General features: G+C 44.7%; 1 protein-coding gene across 4 annotated transcripts in view; it reads left to right on the top strand.

The window, feature by feature from the left end:
* PCSK5 (proprotein convertase subtilisin/kexin type 5) overlaps positions 1–19,986 on the top strand; it is a 628,432-nt gene that overhangs the window by 59,465 nt on the left and 548,981 nt on the right. For all 4 annotated transcript variants that reach the window (XM_077474911.1, XM_077474913.1, XM_077474912.1 and 1 more), the window contains exon 2: positions 1,507–1,611. In XM_077474911.1, coding sequence (XP_077331037.1) covers positions 1,507–1,611 — 105 coding nt within the window. The remainder of the gene's footprint in view (positions 1–1,506; positions 1,612–19,986) is intronic.

The raw sequence follows: 19,986 nt of genomic DNA, 5'->3' as shown, positions 1-19,986 counted from the left end.
ATAGAACGTTTATCTTTTAATTATAAAGAGTTTCAAGTTTAATTATAAGAAAGAACATTTGATAAATCAAAATTTTAAGTAGGAAAACTTTTTTCTTTTTTTACGTTTTTAATTAAATGAAACACAATGAATGGAGTTATTCAATCAGCCATAAAAATGTAATGATAGTATGCATAGTGCAGTCTGTCCAGTTTCAGTTTACTAAAGTCAGGTGCAGCCCCGACATTTCGGTACAGTTCCTTGGAGTTCCTCAAGCAAACGCCTCCCCATTCTGCTCCTGTGCCAAACTCAAGTAGAATCATTAGGGAGAAGATATAACAGAAGGGTCAAAATACAAATAAAAATAAATAAATACAGCCTTCCCTACTATCATTTAAATCAATTTGGATGGAGGTCTTCACTTATTAGACTGAGCTAACTTATTGTTATAAAACAAGCTATTAAAAAACAGTTTCTTCTTAAAACCTAAAGATGTGTTTGTATCCTATCTAAGTAAGTGTATGATCAGCCAAAACGTTTTCTTTTAGTTTTGAAAAGCATGGCTAGGGTTTGGAACCCTAGCTGCATTCCCTGGGCCATCTGGGTATTCTATTTCTCCTTATTTCCTGTCCTGGTGATAGTAGTTTCACCAGATAGGAAGCGAGGGTAAACATTCAACAGCAACATAGACAGAAATTAAAAGTGGTGAAGTAGTGAGAGGCTAGAACACTTTTTTCTTATTGTTCTATGTGCCCCACTTATTGATTTTCCCTCAATTTCTGTCCTATAAAACTGTTTTCATTGGGACAAAAGGTAAGGAAGAAGCCACGGATAGCAGTATCCCTTCTCCACTATCTGAAAATGAAAAGAAAAGTTTTGACTTGACATACATTTTAAGATTAAATTTGTATGTAAAGCGGTTTTAAAGTGCAAAAAAACAACAAACAAATGTATGTTTTCTAGAAATAATGTTCTATCCTGCGATAATTTAATAACCATGTTGTACTTATCTTTATCTGTAATTTATTCTACTTCCCTACAGTGTTACACATTTTTTTTCTAGTTTTCCTAATTTCACAACTCCTATGGGTCCTTTAAGTTAACGATCCAAATATTATCATTGTCCATTTAACAGTATATTTCCTTTGGCAAGCTCGACAGAATGCCTTTTAATAGCACTAGTCATTTGGCATTTTTTTTAAGCAGTTTGTTATGTGTTACTGTGGACGTGCGTTGATATAAAACTCTGCATATAAATTAAACATTAAAAAGGTAGACACAGGCTGCCATAGAAGCTTAGTTATAATCTTTGGTTATGCAGTTAGTGCCTGAAGGACATCCACATCCATTTCATATCACATGTCCTTCTTTTGAAAGATGATCTTTGTGGCTCAAGTAACGTTCTAGCTTCTAGATAATGCATAATTTATCAGTTTAATTTGTGCATAAAAGTAGTCTTTTACACCATAACCCAGGCCTATGCTGTTTTTAAAACCTAAAACCCCTTTGTGTTTTTTTTTACAACAGATTGGGTCACTCCAGAATTACTATCACTTTTACCACAGTAGAACTATCAAGAGGTCAGTTTTGTCAAGCCGTGGAACACATAACTTCATCTCCATGGAACCAAAGGTAAGCAGATCTCCACTGTGTTCACAGCTAAAGCTTTTGCATTATTTATAGGTAATGTCTTACCAGGTAGTGATGCTCAGTAGCCATATGAGCTCCTGAGAACTGATACACCATCTTCTCTGTCAAATCCTAGATACAGAGCACAAGATTAGTTAACAACACAAAACCAAGCAAACTATACATTGGTTGTGGTAACCACTTTTAAATATAAATAGTTTGGCATATTTAAAAATAAACTACCTTTATTTTTGTCTTTGACATGTGCTGACTTTCCTAACTAGGTGCTACTACTTGTAAGTTTCTTGATTACACTACCGTGAGACTGAATCTCCCATTCGCCCTGCTGTACCTGATCCCAAATTTTGTAATAAACTACAAGGTTGTGGTTAACATTTGCTGCAGTGCTTAATCACTAATGACTGTTGGTCACTGCAGCCCGCATGGTTTGATTTTATTTATTTACATAGCAAATTCTGCTGAGCTTCATGAAGTACATAGACTTTTCCCTCATCCACATCATTCAAATTGACCATTTCCATTTTTGAGTCATGGGGTAACCTAGAGCAACTGGAAGTAACCGATACAAATATAAGGACATCCCTGCAAGTACTAGTGACTCTGTTGGCAACTGAATTCATTATTCAAGCACTTCCAAGCCACAGAGTTAACAAAGTTACTTTTTTTTCTTAATCTAGATTCACCTCTTACATTAACTTGCTCATTTAGACAGTAGTTTAAATGCAGTGTGCCATTTATAAAAATATTGTGTAATGCAAAAACCATACCGGTAGGTCTTTACTTTAACCCATGAGCCCTGGATTAAATACCCCCAATGTTTACATTCTTTCATCCTGGCTTATTTTCTAGACTTGGGCTACAACAAAATTGTCACTGAGGCCCCCAAAGAAGGAGGGTCAGTGGCCATTTTGTTGTAGGAACGTAGGATTAAAAGCATTGGGAGTTTTTCAGCTACATTTTGTGGGTGATAGAAAAGGCCCACAGGTATCACATTTGAATAAACAACATTTTCACAAATGGCTTTGTGGGGCTGATTTACTAAATTAAATGAACAAAAGCAGGGATAAATCACAGTCCATAAACCTCTGTCTAATCCTACACTAATGGTCGATGCGTACGGTACAGTCTTAGTTTTCCATGTACAATGATCTTCCATATAATGCTGCTTTAATGCCTTCTCTTCTGATAAAGTATAATATGACATGCATGTCAAAACATTTTATTTTAAATTAAAACAAAATAACCAAAAAAAACAAATGTGTCTGGCTTGCTAAGCGATAAAATGCGCATTTGCCAAACAAAACAGCAATATAAAAAAAAAAGGCAGCATATACAGTATATGAGAGTATACCTGTTTGAATCTCCATTTCAAACAGCAAAGCATGGAATCTTGTACGCCAGCTGGTATGTGAACTTCTGCAAATGCACACAAACATACACTAGGGCTTTTATCAAATTATTTTTTCGCTTGTCTGTTGAGGGACACAGCTTTATGGATAAAAAGCAAACAAATGTTATACTGCTTCTTACAGGAGCAATGTAAACTAGGCACAAAGAAACTGAAGCCTAGTTCCCTATAAGCTATAACTCTTCCCACCTGCTTAGTATCACTTTGTGTCCTTGGAGTGTGTGTATTTTCTTTCTGTTCATACTATTTTTTGTATGGTCAACAGCAGCTGATAGATTCAGGTTGGATAGTGAAATCCTGGAAATCTCTCCAGTTAACTAACTAGAGCAATTTTTTTCTCTCTGATGTAGCCCTACAATTCTTGGAATTTTGTGTAGTAAGATAAGAATAACAGATTTTCCAGTTAAATAAACATACTGATGTTCTCTCTTCAATGGTTCTGCAGTCGGCAGTGACAACCCATCTTATCGGGCCTGAGCTGTGACTTTGTTCCTGTCTCCAACTCTGATGTCTTCCTGGCCTATGCTGTTTTGAGATTTTTCCTGTTTGATACTGAGGAGATGTGTGTAGTATTTGCTGTGGCTGCCCATTATGAGTAAAAATTCTCCATATACTTCTGGCCTTTGTTATTATGATATCCCTATTGCTTACTACAAAAACTAACTCGGACCAGAGGGTTGGTTTGTATATAAGTATACCAAATTGTTCTGTGGGCACCATTCCTAATGTATATGAATACCAAACCTCCAACCTAATTGCCCTGACCCTGTTTGCATTTGGGTTGGAGAGCTTTGGTGTGTGTTTACTTCAAAACTGAGTCTAGGTGAGTCCCAGTAGCTTTTTGCCAGCATCCAATCACCTGAAGGTAGCTTCCAATAATCCAACTGAGAAGATTTAAAGAAGCATGTGTCCTTTGGGAAATAGATTTTACTGGTAAGGTGAACATCTTTTATTCTTTTTTTTACATAAAACTATGCCTCCAGTAATTCACAGTCAAAAATCCACAGATAAGCAGACTATCAAATGCACTTAGGGACAGAGACAAGAATATGTCCCTCAACTGGATAGGCTTGTAGGCATTCACAGCTAAGTTGCCTGTGCTATTGCCACACTAGTTCCATGTACACATTATTATAATAAAGCGTTCTGAGGTAAAAGAGATTGTGCTTGAGCAGATCATAGCTTTGGCAGTTTTATCTTAACCACTTTACCTCCGGAAGGTTTTACCCTCTTAATAACTAGGGTTTTTAGCTATTGAGCACTGTGCTACTTTAACTGGCAAGTGCTCGGCCATGCAACACTGTACACAAATTAATTTTATATCATTTTTTTCACACATACAGAGCTTTTTTTTGGTTGTATTTAATCACCATTGAGTTTTTTTTTTTTTGCTATCTAAACAAAAAAAAAACTGAAAAAACATATAACTTCATACTTGGATAGATTTTTTTTTATCAGAATTTAGTGTAACCTTAAGTGTATTTAAGTCATAGACTTAAATATACACATGCAGTAGATGTGTGTTAGAAAGGTGTGAGAATTTATCTTATTACTTGTTCCAGGCCAGTGACTTAGACAGTACTAAATCCAAAGCATTAGTGGGAATGGCAGGAAACTAACATAGCAATTAGTGATGGACGAACTTCCGACGGGACGTTTCGCGAACGCGAAACGCGAACGGACACAAACGTTCGCGAAAACGACCGTTCGCCGCGGGCTCCATTGACTTCAATGGGAGGCGAATTTCGCAAACCTTTAGGTCGAATTTGCGGCCACGGGGTAATTATTAGGGGGTAGCACGTAGTCCCACCACCTGGACAATAGCATAATACATGTATGAGGTGAATTTGGGATCGATAACTACAAGCATTTTTTTTTTATTTGGGAAATTGTTCTGACAATTCAGGACTATGGAGCTAATGAAGGCAATGGAGGAGAGGGAAGGTCAGGGACCAGGGTAGGCAAACAAGAGGGTGCAGGAGATACAGAGCACTGACAGCAGCACCGTAATACAGAGCACTGACATCAGCACCGTGACATACAGCGCTGACAGCAGCTCCGTGACATACAGCGCTGACAGCAGCTCCGTGACATACAGCGCTGACAGCAGCTCCGTGACATACAGCGCTGACAGCAGCTCCGTGACATACAGCGCTGACAGCAGCTCCGTGACATACAGCGCTGACAGCAGCACCGTGACATACAGCGCTGACAGCAGCTCCGTGACATACAGCGCTGACAGCAGCTCCGTGACATACAGCGCTGACAGCAGCTCCGTGACATACAGCACTGACAGCAGCTCCGTGACATACAGCGCTGACAGCAGCTCCGTGACATACAGCGCTGACAGCAGCACCGTGACATACAGCGCTGACAGCAGCTCCGTGACATACAGCGCTGACAGCAGCTCCGTGACATACAGCGCTGACAGCAGCTCCGTGACATACAGCGCTGACAGCAGCTCCGTGACATACAGCGCTGACAGCAGCTCCGTGACATACAGCGCTGACAGCAGCACCGTGACATACAGCGCTGACAGCAGCTCCGTGACATACAGCGCTGACAGCAGCTCCGTGACATACAGCGCTGACAGCAGCTCCGTGACATACAGCACTGACAGCAGCTCCGTGACATACAGCGCTGACAGCAGCTCCGTGACATACAGCGCTGACAGCAGCACCGTGACATACAGCGCTGACAGCAGCTCCGTGACATACAGCGCTGACAGCAGCTCCGTGACATACAGCGCTGACAGCAGCTCCGTGACATACAGCGCTGACAGCAGCTCCGTGACATACAGCGCTGACAGCAGCTCCGTGACATACAGCGCTGACAGCAGCTCCGTGACATACAGCGCTGACAGCAGCTCCGTGACATACAGCGCTGACAGCAGCTCCGTGACATACAGCGCTGACAGCAGCTCCGTGACATACAGCGCTGACAGCAGCTCCGTGACATACAGCGCTGACAGCAGCTCCGTGACATACAGCGCTGACAGCAGCTCCGTGACATACAGCGCTGACAGCAGCACCGTAAGCAGCCCCAGGAGGAAGTCAGCACAGCACAGGGATGGTGTGATCCCCTCATAATAAGAACCCCCAGGAGGAAGTCAGCACAGCACAGGGATGGTGGGAGCCCCTCATAATAAGAACACCCAGGAGGAAGTCAGCACAGCACAGGGATGGTGGGAACCCCTCATAATAAGCAGCCCCAGTAGAAATATGACACCGCTCAACCTCTTCAAAGAGGAGGGTAGGGGCATATAGTACGGTGTGCTTTTTTGGGTCAGGGAAGTGAGCCAAATGAATTAAGAAGGTCTGTGTGCTTGATTCCAAAAATTGTTTATAGACATATACATGGTCTACTGATCACATGTGTTGAATTCCTCCGAGATCCATGCCTCATTCATTTTTAGAAATGTGAGGTAGTTAACACTGTGGTGAGCTAGGCGAGTACGCTTATCGGTCACAATCCCCCCTGCTGCGCTGAACGTCCTTTCGGACAGGACACTGGATGAGGGGCAAGCCAACAGTTCGATTGCAAATTGGGCAAGCTCTGGCCAGAGGTCAAGCCTGCCCACCCAGTAGTCTAGGGGTTCATCACTCCTCAGAGCGTCCACATCGGCCGTTAACCCAATGTAGTCGGACACCTGACGGTCTAGGCGTTCCCTGATGCTGGATCCGGATGACACCTGTCGATGGGTCGGCTGAAAGAATGACCTCATATCCGAAGTCACCAACACATCTTCAAACCGGCCTCTTCTTGCAGGCGCTGTTGGATTGGTACCCGCAAATCCTTCTCTGGGAGTGGGAATTGCTCCTCTGCCAGCGCACGCAAAAGCAGAATGCAGCATTTCTCGAAGCAAGGCCTGGAAGTGCTGCATTCTGACAGCCCTCTGCGACGGCGGTAACATTTCCGCCATTTTGTGTTTGTACCGGGGGTCTAAGTACGTTGCCACCCAGTACTGGTCCTTGACCCTCATGCTTTTTATACGGGGGTCCCTATTAAAACACTGGAGCATGAAGGCCCCCATTTGCACTAAAGTGGAAGCGGTGTGGTGGCCTGGCTCCTGCTCATCATCCAGGATAATGTCGTCCTCTTCATTCTCCTCTCCCCATCCTCGCACAACAGGGATCCCAGAAAGGTTTAAAGCATGCTCTTCTTGCTCCTGCTCATCCGCCCCGGCACCATCCTCCTCTGACTCCTCATCAGACTCCTGTTGTTGACTTGTCTCAGATAGAGTAGCCCCCCCTGGGAATTCATCCAGCATTGCGACTTCCTCATCTTCCCGCTCCTGCTCCTCCACAGCCTGATCAATGACACGACGCAATGCACGCTCCAGAAAGAAGGCATAAGGTACCATGTCACTGATGGCGCCATGGCTGCGACTGACCAGTTTGGTGATCTCCTCAAATGGCCGCAGAAGTCTGCATGTGTCGCGCATGAGCAGCCACTGGCGCGGTGAAAAAAAACCCAGCTCCCCAGAACCGTTTCTTTCGCAGAGTTCATACAGGTAGACGTTAACTGCACGTTTCTGCTGGAGCAGCCTATCAAGCATATAGAAGGTTGAGTTCCATCGCGTCGGGCAATCGCAAATAAGACGTCTGACCGGCAGATGGTGTCGCCGCTGAATGTCAGCAAGGCGAGCCATGGCCGTGTAAGATCTTCTGAAATGGGCCGAGATTTTCCTTGCCTGCCGCAAGATGTCCTGGACCCCAGGGTATTTGACAAGGAATCGCTGCACGACCAAGTTTAAGACGTGTGCCATGCACGGCACGTGCGTGATTTTGCCCTGTTTCAATGCGCTAAGCAGATTGGCACCGTTGTCACACACCACTTTACCAACTGTCAAATTGAGCGGTGTTAGCCACTCATCTGCCTGTGAACGCAAAGCTGAAAGGAGTGCCGGGCCAGTGTGGCTCTTTGCTTCCAGGCACAACAGACGCAGCACGGCATGGCAACGTCTCACCTGGCATGTGGAATAGGTTCTGGGGAGCTTGGGCGGTGCAGTGGAAGAGACGCTAGCAGCGGAAAAGGAGGAGGCAGCTGAGGAGGAGAGGGAGGAGGATGGAGTAGGAGGAGGAGAAGAAGAGTCAGGCCTGCATGCAATCCGTGGCGGTAAAACCAAATCTACACGGGTGCCACGGGTTACATGCTTGACGGCCGTCAGAAGGTTCACCCAGTGGGCAGTAAAACTGATATACCTTCCCTGCCCGTGTTTGCTAGACCACGTGTCTGTGGTCAGATGTATCTTGGCACCGACACTGTGTGCCAGAGATACATTCACTTGCCGCTGAACATGGCCATATAGCTCTGGGATGCCCTTCTCTGAGAAATACTTCCTTCCTGGGACCTTCCATTGTGGTGTTCCAATGGCCACAAATTTGCGAAAGGCCTCCGAGTCCACCAGTTTATATGGCAGTAGTTGGCGGGCTATGAGTTCTGACAAGCCAGCCGCCAACCGTTGGGCAAGAGGGTTATCCGGCGTCATCATTTTTTTACGCTCAAACATTAGGCCCACGGAAGCCTGCCTTTTTGCAGAAAAATGTGAGCTTGGCGTGATGGAAGGTGGAGTGGAGGACAATTGTGAGGAGAGAGGAGAAGGAGAAGTAGAAGACGAGGCTGGACGGTGAGAGCCTGCAGTGTGGCTTTGTGTGTTCCGTTGCTCCCACTGGGCTCGGTGATGGCTGCTCATGTGCCTTCTTAAGGCGGTCGTCCCTAGGTGAGTATTGGGCTTACCGCGACTAACGCGTTGACTGCAAAGATTGCAGATGGCAACGCTATTGTCAGCAGCGGACACGTTAAAAAAAGCCCACACTGCGGAGCCATGTGCCGGTGTCCTGGGAGCGCCAGATGTGACCGTACATGGTCGATGACTCGCTCCTGATACATTTGCAGTCTGCTTTGTCCCTGCTGTGCAATGTAAGTCATTGCTGCTTCTCCTCCCTATCTGCTGGTCCATATCTCCCTCTGAACTCCCCTCCTCTTCCTCTCTTGTGGGCACCCACGTGACATCACTAGACACGTCATCATCAACGTCACCTTCCCCACCGCTATAAGTAGAGTAGGCAGCAACACCGGGGACCAACCTCCTCCTTGGGCTGATCTGGGTACTGGCGTCAGACTGCTGAGTAGCGCTTGTTGCTACCTCCTCTTCCTGATCCAATACCAAGAGTGGCTGCGCATCAGAAATGTCCTCTTGATATGGATCGGAAAATAATTCCAGTGACTCAAGCGGAAGGTATGTGGTGGTGGTGGTGGTGGTCGTGTTGTTGGTGGTAGTGTCTTTGGGGGTGCACATAGCAGAGAGTGAAGAAGAGGGTGCAGATCGAGAGGATGAGGAGGGTGCAGAAGAGTAAGGCTGAGCGAGCCACTCAACCAAGTCTGGTGCATCCTTTAAAGTAATTGAACGCACCTTCTGCAACTTCCCACTTTGGCTCAAGCCTGTTGCTCCTGCCCTACCCCTACCACCCCTGCGGAAGGGCCTGCCTCTTCCTCTGCATGTCATTTTTTAAATGACCCTGTGACAAAACTCTTAGTCCCTATACCGCTGAAGGACTGCTGCAGTATAGGTGAGCGGTCAGCAGTGGTGCACGTCAACCCTATCTATTGTGGACCTATAGCGGTCCTTACAGAACAGCAGACTGTACCGCACTCAAGCCTATGTACCGTAGCACCCTATACCAAGTTACCAGTCCTTATAAGAACTTTTGTGGACCAAGCAGGTTGTGTATTAGTGTTTAGCAGACTGTACGTCAGTCCCTATACCGCTGAAGGACTGCTGCAGTATAGGGCAGCGGTCAGCAGTGGTGCACGTCAACCCTATCTATTGTGGACCGATAGCGGTCCTTACAGAACAGCAGACTGTACCGCACTCAAGCCTATGTACCGTAGCACCCTATACCAAGTTACCAGTCCTTATAAGAACTTTTGTGGACCAAGCAGGTTGTGTATTAGTGTTTAGCAGACTGTACGTCAGTCCCTATACCGCTGAAGGACTGCTGCAGTATAGGGCAGCGGTCAGCAGTGGTGCACGTCAACCCTATCTATTGTGGACCGATAGCGGTCCTTACAGAACAGCAGACTGTACCGCACTCAAGCCTATGTACCGTAGCACCCTATACCAAGTTACCAGTCCTTATAAGAACTTTTGTGGAACAAGCAGGTTGTGTGTTAGTGATTAGCAGACTGTACGTCAGTCCCTATACCAATGAAGGACTGCTGCAGTATAGGGCAGCGGTCAGCAGTAGTGCACGGCAACCCTATGTATTGTGGACCGATAGCGGTCCTTACAGAACAGCAGACTGTACCGCACTCAAGCCTATGTACCGTAGCACCCTATACCAAGTTACCAGTCCTTATAAGAACTTTTGTGGACCAAGCAGGTTGTGTATTAGTGTTTAGCAGACTGTACGTCAGTCCCTATACCGCTGAAGGACTGCTGCAGTATAGGGCAGCGGTCAGCAGTGGTGCACGTCAACCCTATGTATTGTGGACCGATAGCGGTCCTTACAGAACAGCAGACTGTAACGCACTCAGGCCTATGTACCGTAGCACCCTATACCAAGTTACCAGTCCTTATAAGAACTTTTGTGGACCAAGCAGGTTGTGTGTTAGTGATTAGCAGACTGTACGTCAGTCCCTATACCAATGAAGGACTGCTGCAGTATAGGGCAGCGGTCAGCAGTAGTGCACGGCAACCCTATGTATTGTGGACCGATAGCGGTCCTTACAGAACAGCAGACTGTAACGCACTCAGGCCTATGTACCGTAGCACCCTATACCAAGTTACCAGTCCTTATAAAAACTTTTGTGGACCAAGCAGGTTGTGTGTTAGTGTTTAGCAGACTGTGCGTCAGTCCCTATACCGCTGAAGGACTGCTGCAGTATAGGGCAGCGGTCAGCAGTGGTGCACGTCAACCCTATCTATTGTGGACCGATAGCGGTCCTTACAGAACAGCAGACTGTACCGCACTCAAGCCTATGTACCGTAGCACCCTATACCAAGTTACCAGTCCTTATAAGAACTTTTGTGGACCAAGCAGGTTGTGTATTAGTGTTTAGCAGACTGTACGTCAGTCCCTATACCGCTGAAGGACTGCTGCAGTATAGGGCAGCGGTCAGCAGTGGTGCACGTCAACCCTATGTATTGTGGACCGATAGCGGTCCTTACAGAACAGCAGACTGTAACGCACTCAGGCCTATGTACCGTAGCACCCTATACCAAGTTACCAGTCCTTATAAGAACTTTTGTGGACCAAGCAGGTTGTGTGTTAGTGATTAGCAGACTGTACGTCAGTCCCTATACCAATGAAGGACTGCTGCAGTATAGGGCAGCGGTCAGCAGTAGTGCACGGCAACCCTATGTATTGTGGACCGATAGCGGTCCTTACAGAACAGCAGACTGTACTGCACTCAGGCCTATGTACCGTAGCACCCTATACCAAGTTACCAGTCCTTATAAAAACTTTTGTGGACCAAGCAGGTTGTGTGTTAGTGTTTAGCAGACTGTGCGTCAGTCCCTATACCGCTGAAGGACTGCTGCAGTATAGGGCAGCGGTCAGCAGTAGTGCACGGCAACCCTATGTATTGTGGACCGATAGCGGTCCTTACAGAACAGCAGACTGTAACGCACTCAGGCCTATGTACCGTAGCACCCTATACCAAGTTACCAGTCCTTATAAGAACTTTTGTGGACCAAGCAGGTTGTGTGTTAGTGATTAGCAGACTGTACGTCAGTCCCTATACCAATGAAGGACTGCTGCAGTATAGGGCAGCGGTCAGCAGTAGTGCACGGCAACCCTATGTATTGTGGACCGATAGCGGTCCTTACAGAACAGCAGACTGTACCGCACCCAAGCCTATGTACCGTAGCACCCTAGACAGACCAAGTTACCAGTCCTGATAAAGAGCTTTGTGGAACAAGTGAGTTGTGAATGATTAGCAGACTGCAGCAGAAGGGCAGCAGTCAAGTATAATATTCTTTCTATATTTGGAAGAAAGAATATTATACGTGTACAAGCCTATTACCGTACCACTGATACCAGTCCTGAAAAGAACCTTTGTGGAACTAATAGTAACAGCAAGTCTTTAAAATTATCCTCACTGCCTGACACACTGCTTCCTGCCTGTCCCTATACAAATTGGCAAAAAAGAGTAGGCTGGAACGATTAGCTGGAACAGCTCTTTTGTGGACCTGATAGTAACAGCTAATGATGATGATGATGATGATGATGAAGAAAGACTAATCTGGCTGAGCTGTCCCTAAAATAGCAGCATACAGCGCTCTGTCCCTTTATCTAAACTGACAAAAGAAACTCAGGCTGCTGACCTAACACCTATACCAGTCCTGAAAAGAACTTTTGTGTACCAAATAGCTAGCGTTTTCTCTGTCCCTACTCCACACAGGATCCTTTCCCTACAGTGACAGAAGAAAGAATGTAAAATGGCCACCGGATCGGGTGTATTTATAGGTTAGGGGGAATGTCCAAGTGTCCATGAGCTGTCATGTCTCAATTGGTTGTCCTGTAACACATGATAAACGTGTCACGAAAGGTTAAAGTTCTTGTATACATTAAACACGTAAGTCCGCCGGGGCGAACGACGGAAAAAGGCGTTCGAACCCGCGGACGGCGAAAGTCGGAAATTCGCCGCGAAACGACCGCCGGGCGAACCGTTCGGCCATCACTAATAGCAATGGCATCTCACATCATTTGCTCATGATTGATTCCCTTTAAAAACATTAACACATTTAGCATAGTAATATATTTTAGAATGTCCCTTGCTGTAACCTAATGAAATATACATGATGGTAAATTGTCACTTCCTTCAGTGCATTTACTGTATAGAGAAGGTGTCAAAGGGCACCTTGGAGACAGTTGTGTTGTGTTTCTCTCAGATATATTTTTGCATTATGTGTCTTTAATGTTTCTCATTACAAAATGTTAGCTGACTTCACAGTTGCAAACAATTTATCATAAAGTGTAATCTTTGAATCAAGCAAAGTTACTGTGAAGTTACAAATTAGGCAATTTGCATTAATGTAAATGAATTTGGTTATCTCAACATTATAAAGGTCAACTGCTTTAAAGTAAAGCAAAAAAGCAAATAGGGATGTTACAGATCATTTACCGGGCATTTAATTTGCCAAGATAAGTAATGCTCTGACATATACATGCATTTGGTTTGTAGCTGAGGACTGTAGCAGCTGTTTGATTAGTGAAATATTTAGGCAATTTATAATAATGAGTTCTTTTGATGATTATGATGATTAGGAGGTTTGCCATATTTTTTTTTAAATATCTATGCTTATCTAAAAAATAGAAAACACACATTCTTTAATTATATTTAAAGTGCATGCAAGGCAGAGCAACAGGTTTACTTTAATTGTGGCTCTAACTGCTGCTTATACTTATTTTCCTTTTACTTACTTGACTCTCTGATGGCTACCAGGAACAAAGAAAAATATCCTTTTCTTCCTGCTCAGGGGAGCATGGGACTTATTCTCCTCTCCCCCACTTAACAGCATTGGTGCTAATTGATTGGTCTTTTGGACACAGCACAATCACAAGGGGGTTGGGAGGTAAGCCAGGTACACACTACAGTTATCTTTTGTGCAATCCAGTAGGTTGCACAAAAAAAAATGTCAAATCTGGTCGGAGCTGCTGTACTAACCATGCAAGGTTAGTATATCGATCACCATGCGAGGTTTGTATAATGATCTCCCCCACTAAGCTGTTGTGTTCTGACAGGGGGCCCCCCCCCCCCCAGCCAGGACACTCTGATTAGCGCTCTCTGCCATTCATGGAGAGCGCTGATCAGGAGTCGGGCGGATGCTGGCTTTCGACATACACACAGGCAGAATGTCAGTTGTTTTTTTTTTTAAACTAAGTACCTTGTATGTATAAGCTCCAAATCATGACTTATATAGGGTTTCTTGTCTTAACCCCTAAAGCTAGGGGTTAGCTGCTGGTGGGGTTGCTACCAAGGTAAAATTGTTGCTTTGCCCTACTTGAGCAAGCCAGAGATACACTCTAGTCTCTTTCCTTCCAGCCATTGTAACTAAACGGCTGGATGGTGTCCTTACTAGGGCAGATGGACATGCCATGGTGGGACTGTCATTAAGGTAAAATTAATACTTTGCTCTGCTTGAGATAGATACCTAACATGTCACCCTTTAAAATTGCATACAATCATGGAATGATGCCAAACTATGGTACCTAAAAAACTCATTAGGCAATCTTTACAGGTTATTAATTTAGAGTTACACTAGAATTATTGCTCTTGCTATAACATTTGTGATGATGCCTCACATGTGTGGTGCAAACATTGTTTACATGCGATCACGGGGGTGCTTCCTTTTTTTTATTATTATTTATTGACGTGACTGCCGACCTTCTGGTGGGACTGTAAAGCCCGGAGAGGGAGCAGAGAGTGGTGGGGTGGGGGACCCTTTATACCACTTGTAAAAGCTATCTAGTGGCTCCCACTTGCTCCTTACAGTTTGACAACAGCAGGTAGTGGGGCATTTTTTACCCTAATGCAGGGAATGCATTAGGACTCTTGCACACTGCAACTTGAAAAAGTTCAGTACAGCTTTTTTTTTTTTACGGAGCTAAAATACAGCTCATTCATTTTAAAAATAGAAAAATTATCTTTTTTGGTCAGTAATTTATGCCTAATTCATGCAAATACACACAAATGTTCATTTACATATTGTATAGAAAGAGAACACGAGAATAAGTTTGCACACATTTGTGTGGAAATTCGTGAAACCATATATGCAAATATGCGCATAAATATGCGCAAATACATATAATTAAAAGTGAACACACCCCTCGCATTTTTGTAAATATTTTATTATATCTTTTAATGTGATACCACTGAAGAAATGACACTTTTTTACATTGTAAAGTAGTAAGTGTACAGCTTGTATAACAGTGTAAAATTGCTGTCCCCTCAAAATAACTCAACACACAGCCATTAATGTCTAAGCCACTGGCAACAAAAGTGAGTACACCCCTAAGTAAAAATGTCCAAATTGGGCACTCAATATTTTGTGTGGCCACCATTATTTTCCAGCACTGCCACTGGAGTCCTCTTCTACTCCTCCATGATGGCATCAATGAGCTGGTGGATGTTAGAGACCTTGAAGACCTTGCGCTCCTACACCTTCCATTTGAGGATGCCCCACAGGTCTGGAGACATGCTTGGCCAGTCCATCACCTTTACCCTTAGCTTCTTTAGCAAGGCAGTGATCGTCTTGGAGGTGTGTTTAGGGTAGTTATCATGTTGGAATCTAGTAAAATATCATATTAATATTGTTTAAATGAGGGATCATTACTTTTTGGTGCAGCTTTTTTCATTATACTACTTTTTTTGGTTTATATACAAATTCTCTGTATCAGCGATTGAGTATTCCATATATATATATATCATGTTGGAATATTGCCCTGCGGCTCAGTCTCCGAGGGGAGGGGGGTCATGCTCTGCTTCAGTATGTCACAGTACATGTTGGCATTTATGGTTCCCGCAATGAACTGTAGCTCCCGAGTGCCAGCAGCACTCATGCAGCCCCAGAGCATGGCACTCCCATCACCATGCTTGACTGGCAAGATACACTTGTCTTTGTACTCCTCACCTGTTTGCCACTACACACACTTGACGCCATCTGAACCAAATAAGTAATCCATGTCCTTAGTCTGCTTGTCTTCAGAAAACTGTTTGCATCATCTTTAGAAGAGGCTTCCTTCTAGGACAACAGCCATGCAGACCAATTTTATGCAGTGTGCGGCGTATGGTCTGGGCACTGACAGGCTGACCCCCCCCCCCCACCCCTTCAACCTCTGTAGCAATGCTGGCAGCACTCATATGTCTATTTCCCAAAGACAACCTCTGGATATGATGCTGAACATGTGCACTCAACTTCTTTTGTTCACCATGGCGAGGCCTGTTCTGAGTGGAACCTGTCCTCTTAAACTGCTGTATGGTCTTGGTCACTGTGCTGCAGCTCAGTTTCAGGGTCTTGGCAATCTTCTTATAGACTAGGACATCTTTATGTAGAGTAACAATTCTTTTTTTCAGATCCTCAGAGAGTTCTTTGCCATGAGGTGTCATGTTGAAATTCCAGTGACCAGTATGAGAGAGTGAGAGCGATAACACCAAATTTAACACACCTGCTCCCCATTCACACCTGAGACCTTATAACACTAATGAGTCACATGACATCGGGAAGGGAAAATGGCTAATTTGGCCCAATTTGGACATTTTTCACTTACCCTAGGCTTATGACATCATGTACAGCTCTCTCTATAACTGTCGTGAGAGTTTGCCAGGAAGGGAGGGAGGATGAGTCATAAGAGGGCCAATGAGAGCTGCATGGCTGCAGAGCTGGAGGTGTGTCTCTGTGTGTGTCTGTTTAAATCCAGAAAGTGAACAGGCAGAAGCTTTAGCTGCCCACAGTTAAAATGGTTGCAGCCAGACTCAGTGGAGGGAGATTTCTGCAGCATATTTGGCAAGTACAGAATCACAGAATATATGAAATAATATGTAAAGTGGTTGGAGGGAAGCTTCAGAATGGCAAATATGTTTATATTACAAATTATGTGAGCAGACTGCAGTTCCTCTTTAATTGCTGAGTCCTGATTGGAGGGAAGGGACAACCCCCCCCACCTTTACGCAGTAGAGAGAACAAGCACAGCTGTGGATATGAATTGCAGGCTGTGTGCCGTAGCTCCCTCCCCGTCACCTTTTTAAATCTTGGTGTCAGGAGAATCTCCCAAAAGTGAGTCATGCTGTACCAGTAACCAGGCAGCAGAGAGAAATTACACTCAGTATTTTGTAGAGGGGCAAGTACACAGTATAAAGTGATTTGTTTTCTTCTAATTTCATGTCTGAGGTTTACAACCACTTTTAAAGTGGTTGTAAACCCTTACAACACACTTTGACCTACAGGTAAGCCTAGATTAAGGCTTACCTGTAGGTCCAAGAAATATCTCCTAAACCTACACGGTTTAGGAGATATTTGCCGAAAGCATAGTAGTCCATTATGCTTTACCTTTGCAGGGAATGAAAGAGGAAGTAAACCCATCAGGGTTTACTTCCTCTTTAAGTAAGCAGCAGACCCAGGATAGTTTGTATTGCGCATTATTTAATAGTATGTATAGTATTGGCATAAGACTGATATGTTCAGTAACAGATTGCAGGCTCTTTAAGAGGCATCAGCAGCAATGGTGTGATTTATCACTTAAAGCCAAATTCCAATGTAAATGTTTTTGTTTTGTATTTTGTTGAGTGTGGAAGGCTTAGGCCCCTTTCGCACAATAAGCACGCTCAGATCCGCCTGTCCATTTTTCAGGCAGATCCAAGTGTGCCATCCATTTACTCCTATGGGTAGGTGGATGTCTGCAGAGATGTGCCTGCTGACACCAGTCTGCCATCCTATCTGCTCAAGACAGACTTATGGCGATACATCTGCCATCTATCTTGGTGGATCGGATGAGATCTGATGATAACAGACATGCTATTAGTTTTCGTCTGATCTCCCCATAGAGATCAGCAGGCTCTGACAGGTCCCTCCCCGCTCAGTGAGAAGAGACGGACCTGTCATCCACTGGCTTAGCGGAGATCAATGGAGCAATTTCCTGCTGAGCTGGCGGGCTCTGCTGATGGATCCGCCCCGTATGAAAGGGGCCTTAGAGCATTTGCTATTTTTTTTTTTTATTCTTTACTGTTGCATGTTTTCTTTTTTTCTTTTTTTAAATAAGGAATAAAGTTTATTAAACTTGAACAGGCGAACATAACATACACAGCCAAAATACATGACAATAAAGGAATTTCAGAGCGTCTTCGTGCCATATACAGCACACCATAATCAAAGAACAGTGGGCACTCACAAGGCATATACAGAAAGACATTACAGAGTCATCTAACTTGAAGCTAGAGGAGTTTTCCCAGGTTCGGTAAGAAACACAGAAATAGCACCAACAATGCCCCTGAGTGCTATAGGATAAAGTTGAACACAATCCAGTACTAAATCCATGGATGTAAGACCTGGTATTGCTAGCCAGTCACCCCACAACCTATCAAATCTGTGCGGACAGGGTATATACATTTTTCAAGTCTAATGCCGTGTACACACGACCAGACTTTCCAGCAGACTAGGTCCGACGGTCATCCTGATGGACTTTCCGAACAGACTTGCCCACACACGAACTAAAATCCATTCATTTTGAGCGTGATAAGGTATGATGGGACTAAAAAAGGAAATAAATCTTGCCGCTTTTATCGGCGAGATTGACACCTTGTGACCCCCGTCGTGGGAGCCAGCGCCTGGTATGAATTTTAAGGGGAACCCCCCTACGCTGGAAAAATAGCGTGGGGGCTCCCCAAGGTCGATGCCAGACCCTTATCCGAGCACGCAGCCCAGACGGTCAGGAAAGGAGGTAGGGACGAGACCCCTCGAAGCTGCCGAATAAATTAGGAGGGGGGGGCGCTTGCTCATCCCCACCCCCTTTCCTGACCGGCCAGGCTGCGTGCTCAGATAAGGGTCTGGTATGGACTTTGGCGGGACCCCCACGTGCCTTTCTCTTGCACTCGCTGCAATAGAAAAATGTGTTTTTCCTATTGCAGCGAGCTCGAGATGTACAGTACCCTGTAGCCGAGAACCAGTGCAATAGGATCACGCTGGAAACATTCTTGCGGGCAGGTGCTGTAGCTGCCCTTGCATTGTATTTGGTCCGTTGGACCAGCATACAGACAAACAGGCTTCCCGATAGGAACTGGGTCTGGCGGAGTTTCGGCGGGAAGATTTAAAACATGTTCTATTTCTAGGTCCATCTGATTTTTTGAAAAAAAAGTCAGATGAAGCCCACACATGATCGGAATGTCCGACGGGATCATTCCGTCGACCTATTCTGCTGAAAAGTCCGGTCGTGTCTAAGCGGCATCAGAGTATATCCCATACTCAAGACCCATTCTTTATGAGTAGGGGCTTTATCACTTCCATTGTAACAGAAGAAGCCTACGGGCCTGAAACATGGCTCTATTAATAGCTATTTTTTAAAGTTCTGTAAGTGGGAGATCGTCCAGAATCCCCAGTATATATCTGATGAGCTGAAGTGGTATTGCAAAGTAAAAAACTGAGTTACTAGTACTGACCACTGCCTCCCAGTAACAATGTAATTTGGGGCAGCGCCATAGAAGATGTATAAGATCCCCATTCATAGTGGTGCACTTAGCACACAGTGGAGTTTGTAGGATGTCCATGCGATGTAGTTTTAGGGGAGTATAATGCGTACAAAGCACAATATACAATTGGGAGAGTCTTTGCGCTGTGTTCAGTGAGCTATGTAATATTGACTCAAGGATATTATCCCACAGCTCAGCATCCATTAGACTCACATCTTGCTCCCATTTCTCTTTGGCATTACAAGGGTAACCTTCTAGGTAGGATGGCAATAGAATTCCATAGCAATTAGAAATAAACACCTTGGTGTCTTGTACAGACTGAACATACTGAAACACCGGCAAGGTGGACTGAGACCAGTCAGCTGCTACGCCCTGGAAGTGAACAGCATGCCAAAGCTGGAGCTAGTAAAAGTGCATTGTGGAGGGGAAATGGAAGGCAGCCCATAAGTCCTTAAAGGAGCAGAGCAATCCACATGGCAGGTTCACTAGTTCCGTATACATGAATATATGCTGCCACAGTAGTCTGGCTGTAGGCTGTAGTAGTAGGCTGTAGTCTGTGAACCCCGTAACGCTCTGTATAGACCCCACCCTTTAACCAGATTTTTTGAATCAGAAAGTATGTAGGATACAGCCTGTTAGAAGTATTAAAACATGAGGATCCTAAGCCTCTGGTATGTCCTGTGTTTTCATATGAAATCGCATAATGGATAATGCAGATGGGGACAATGAGTGTGGGATTAGTCCTAATTGAGAATTCCCCG

The sequence above is a fragment of the Lithobates pipiens genome, unplaced genomic scaffold, assembly GCF_037356315.1.
Source record: "Lithobates pipiens isolate NorthernLeopardFrog02 unplaced genomic scaffold, aLitPip1_a1.2 Scaffold_13, whole genome shotgun sequence".
In the NCBI taxonomy this organism is placed as follows: domain Eukaryota; kingdom Metazoa; phylum Chordata; class Amphibia; order Anura; family Ranidae; genus Lithobates; species Lithobates pipiens.
Note: the sequence above shows the minus strand (reverse complement) of the source record. Positions and strands in the feature narration are given on the sequence as shown.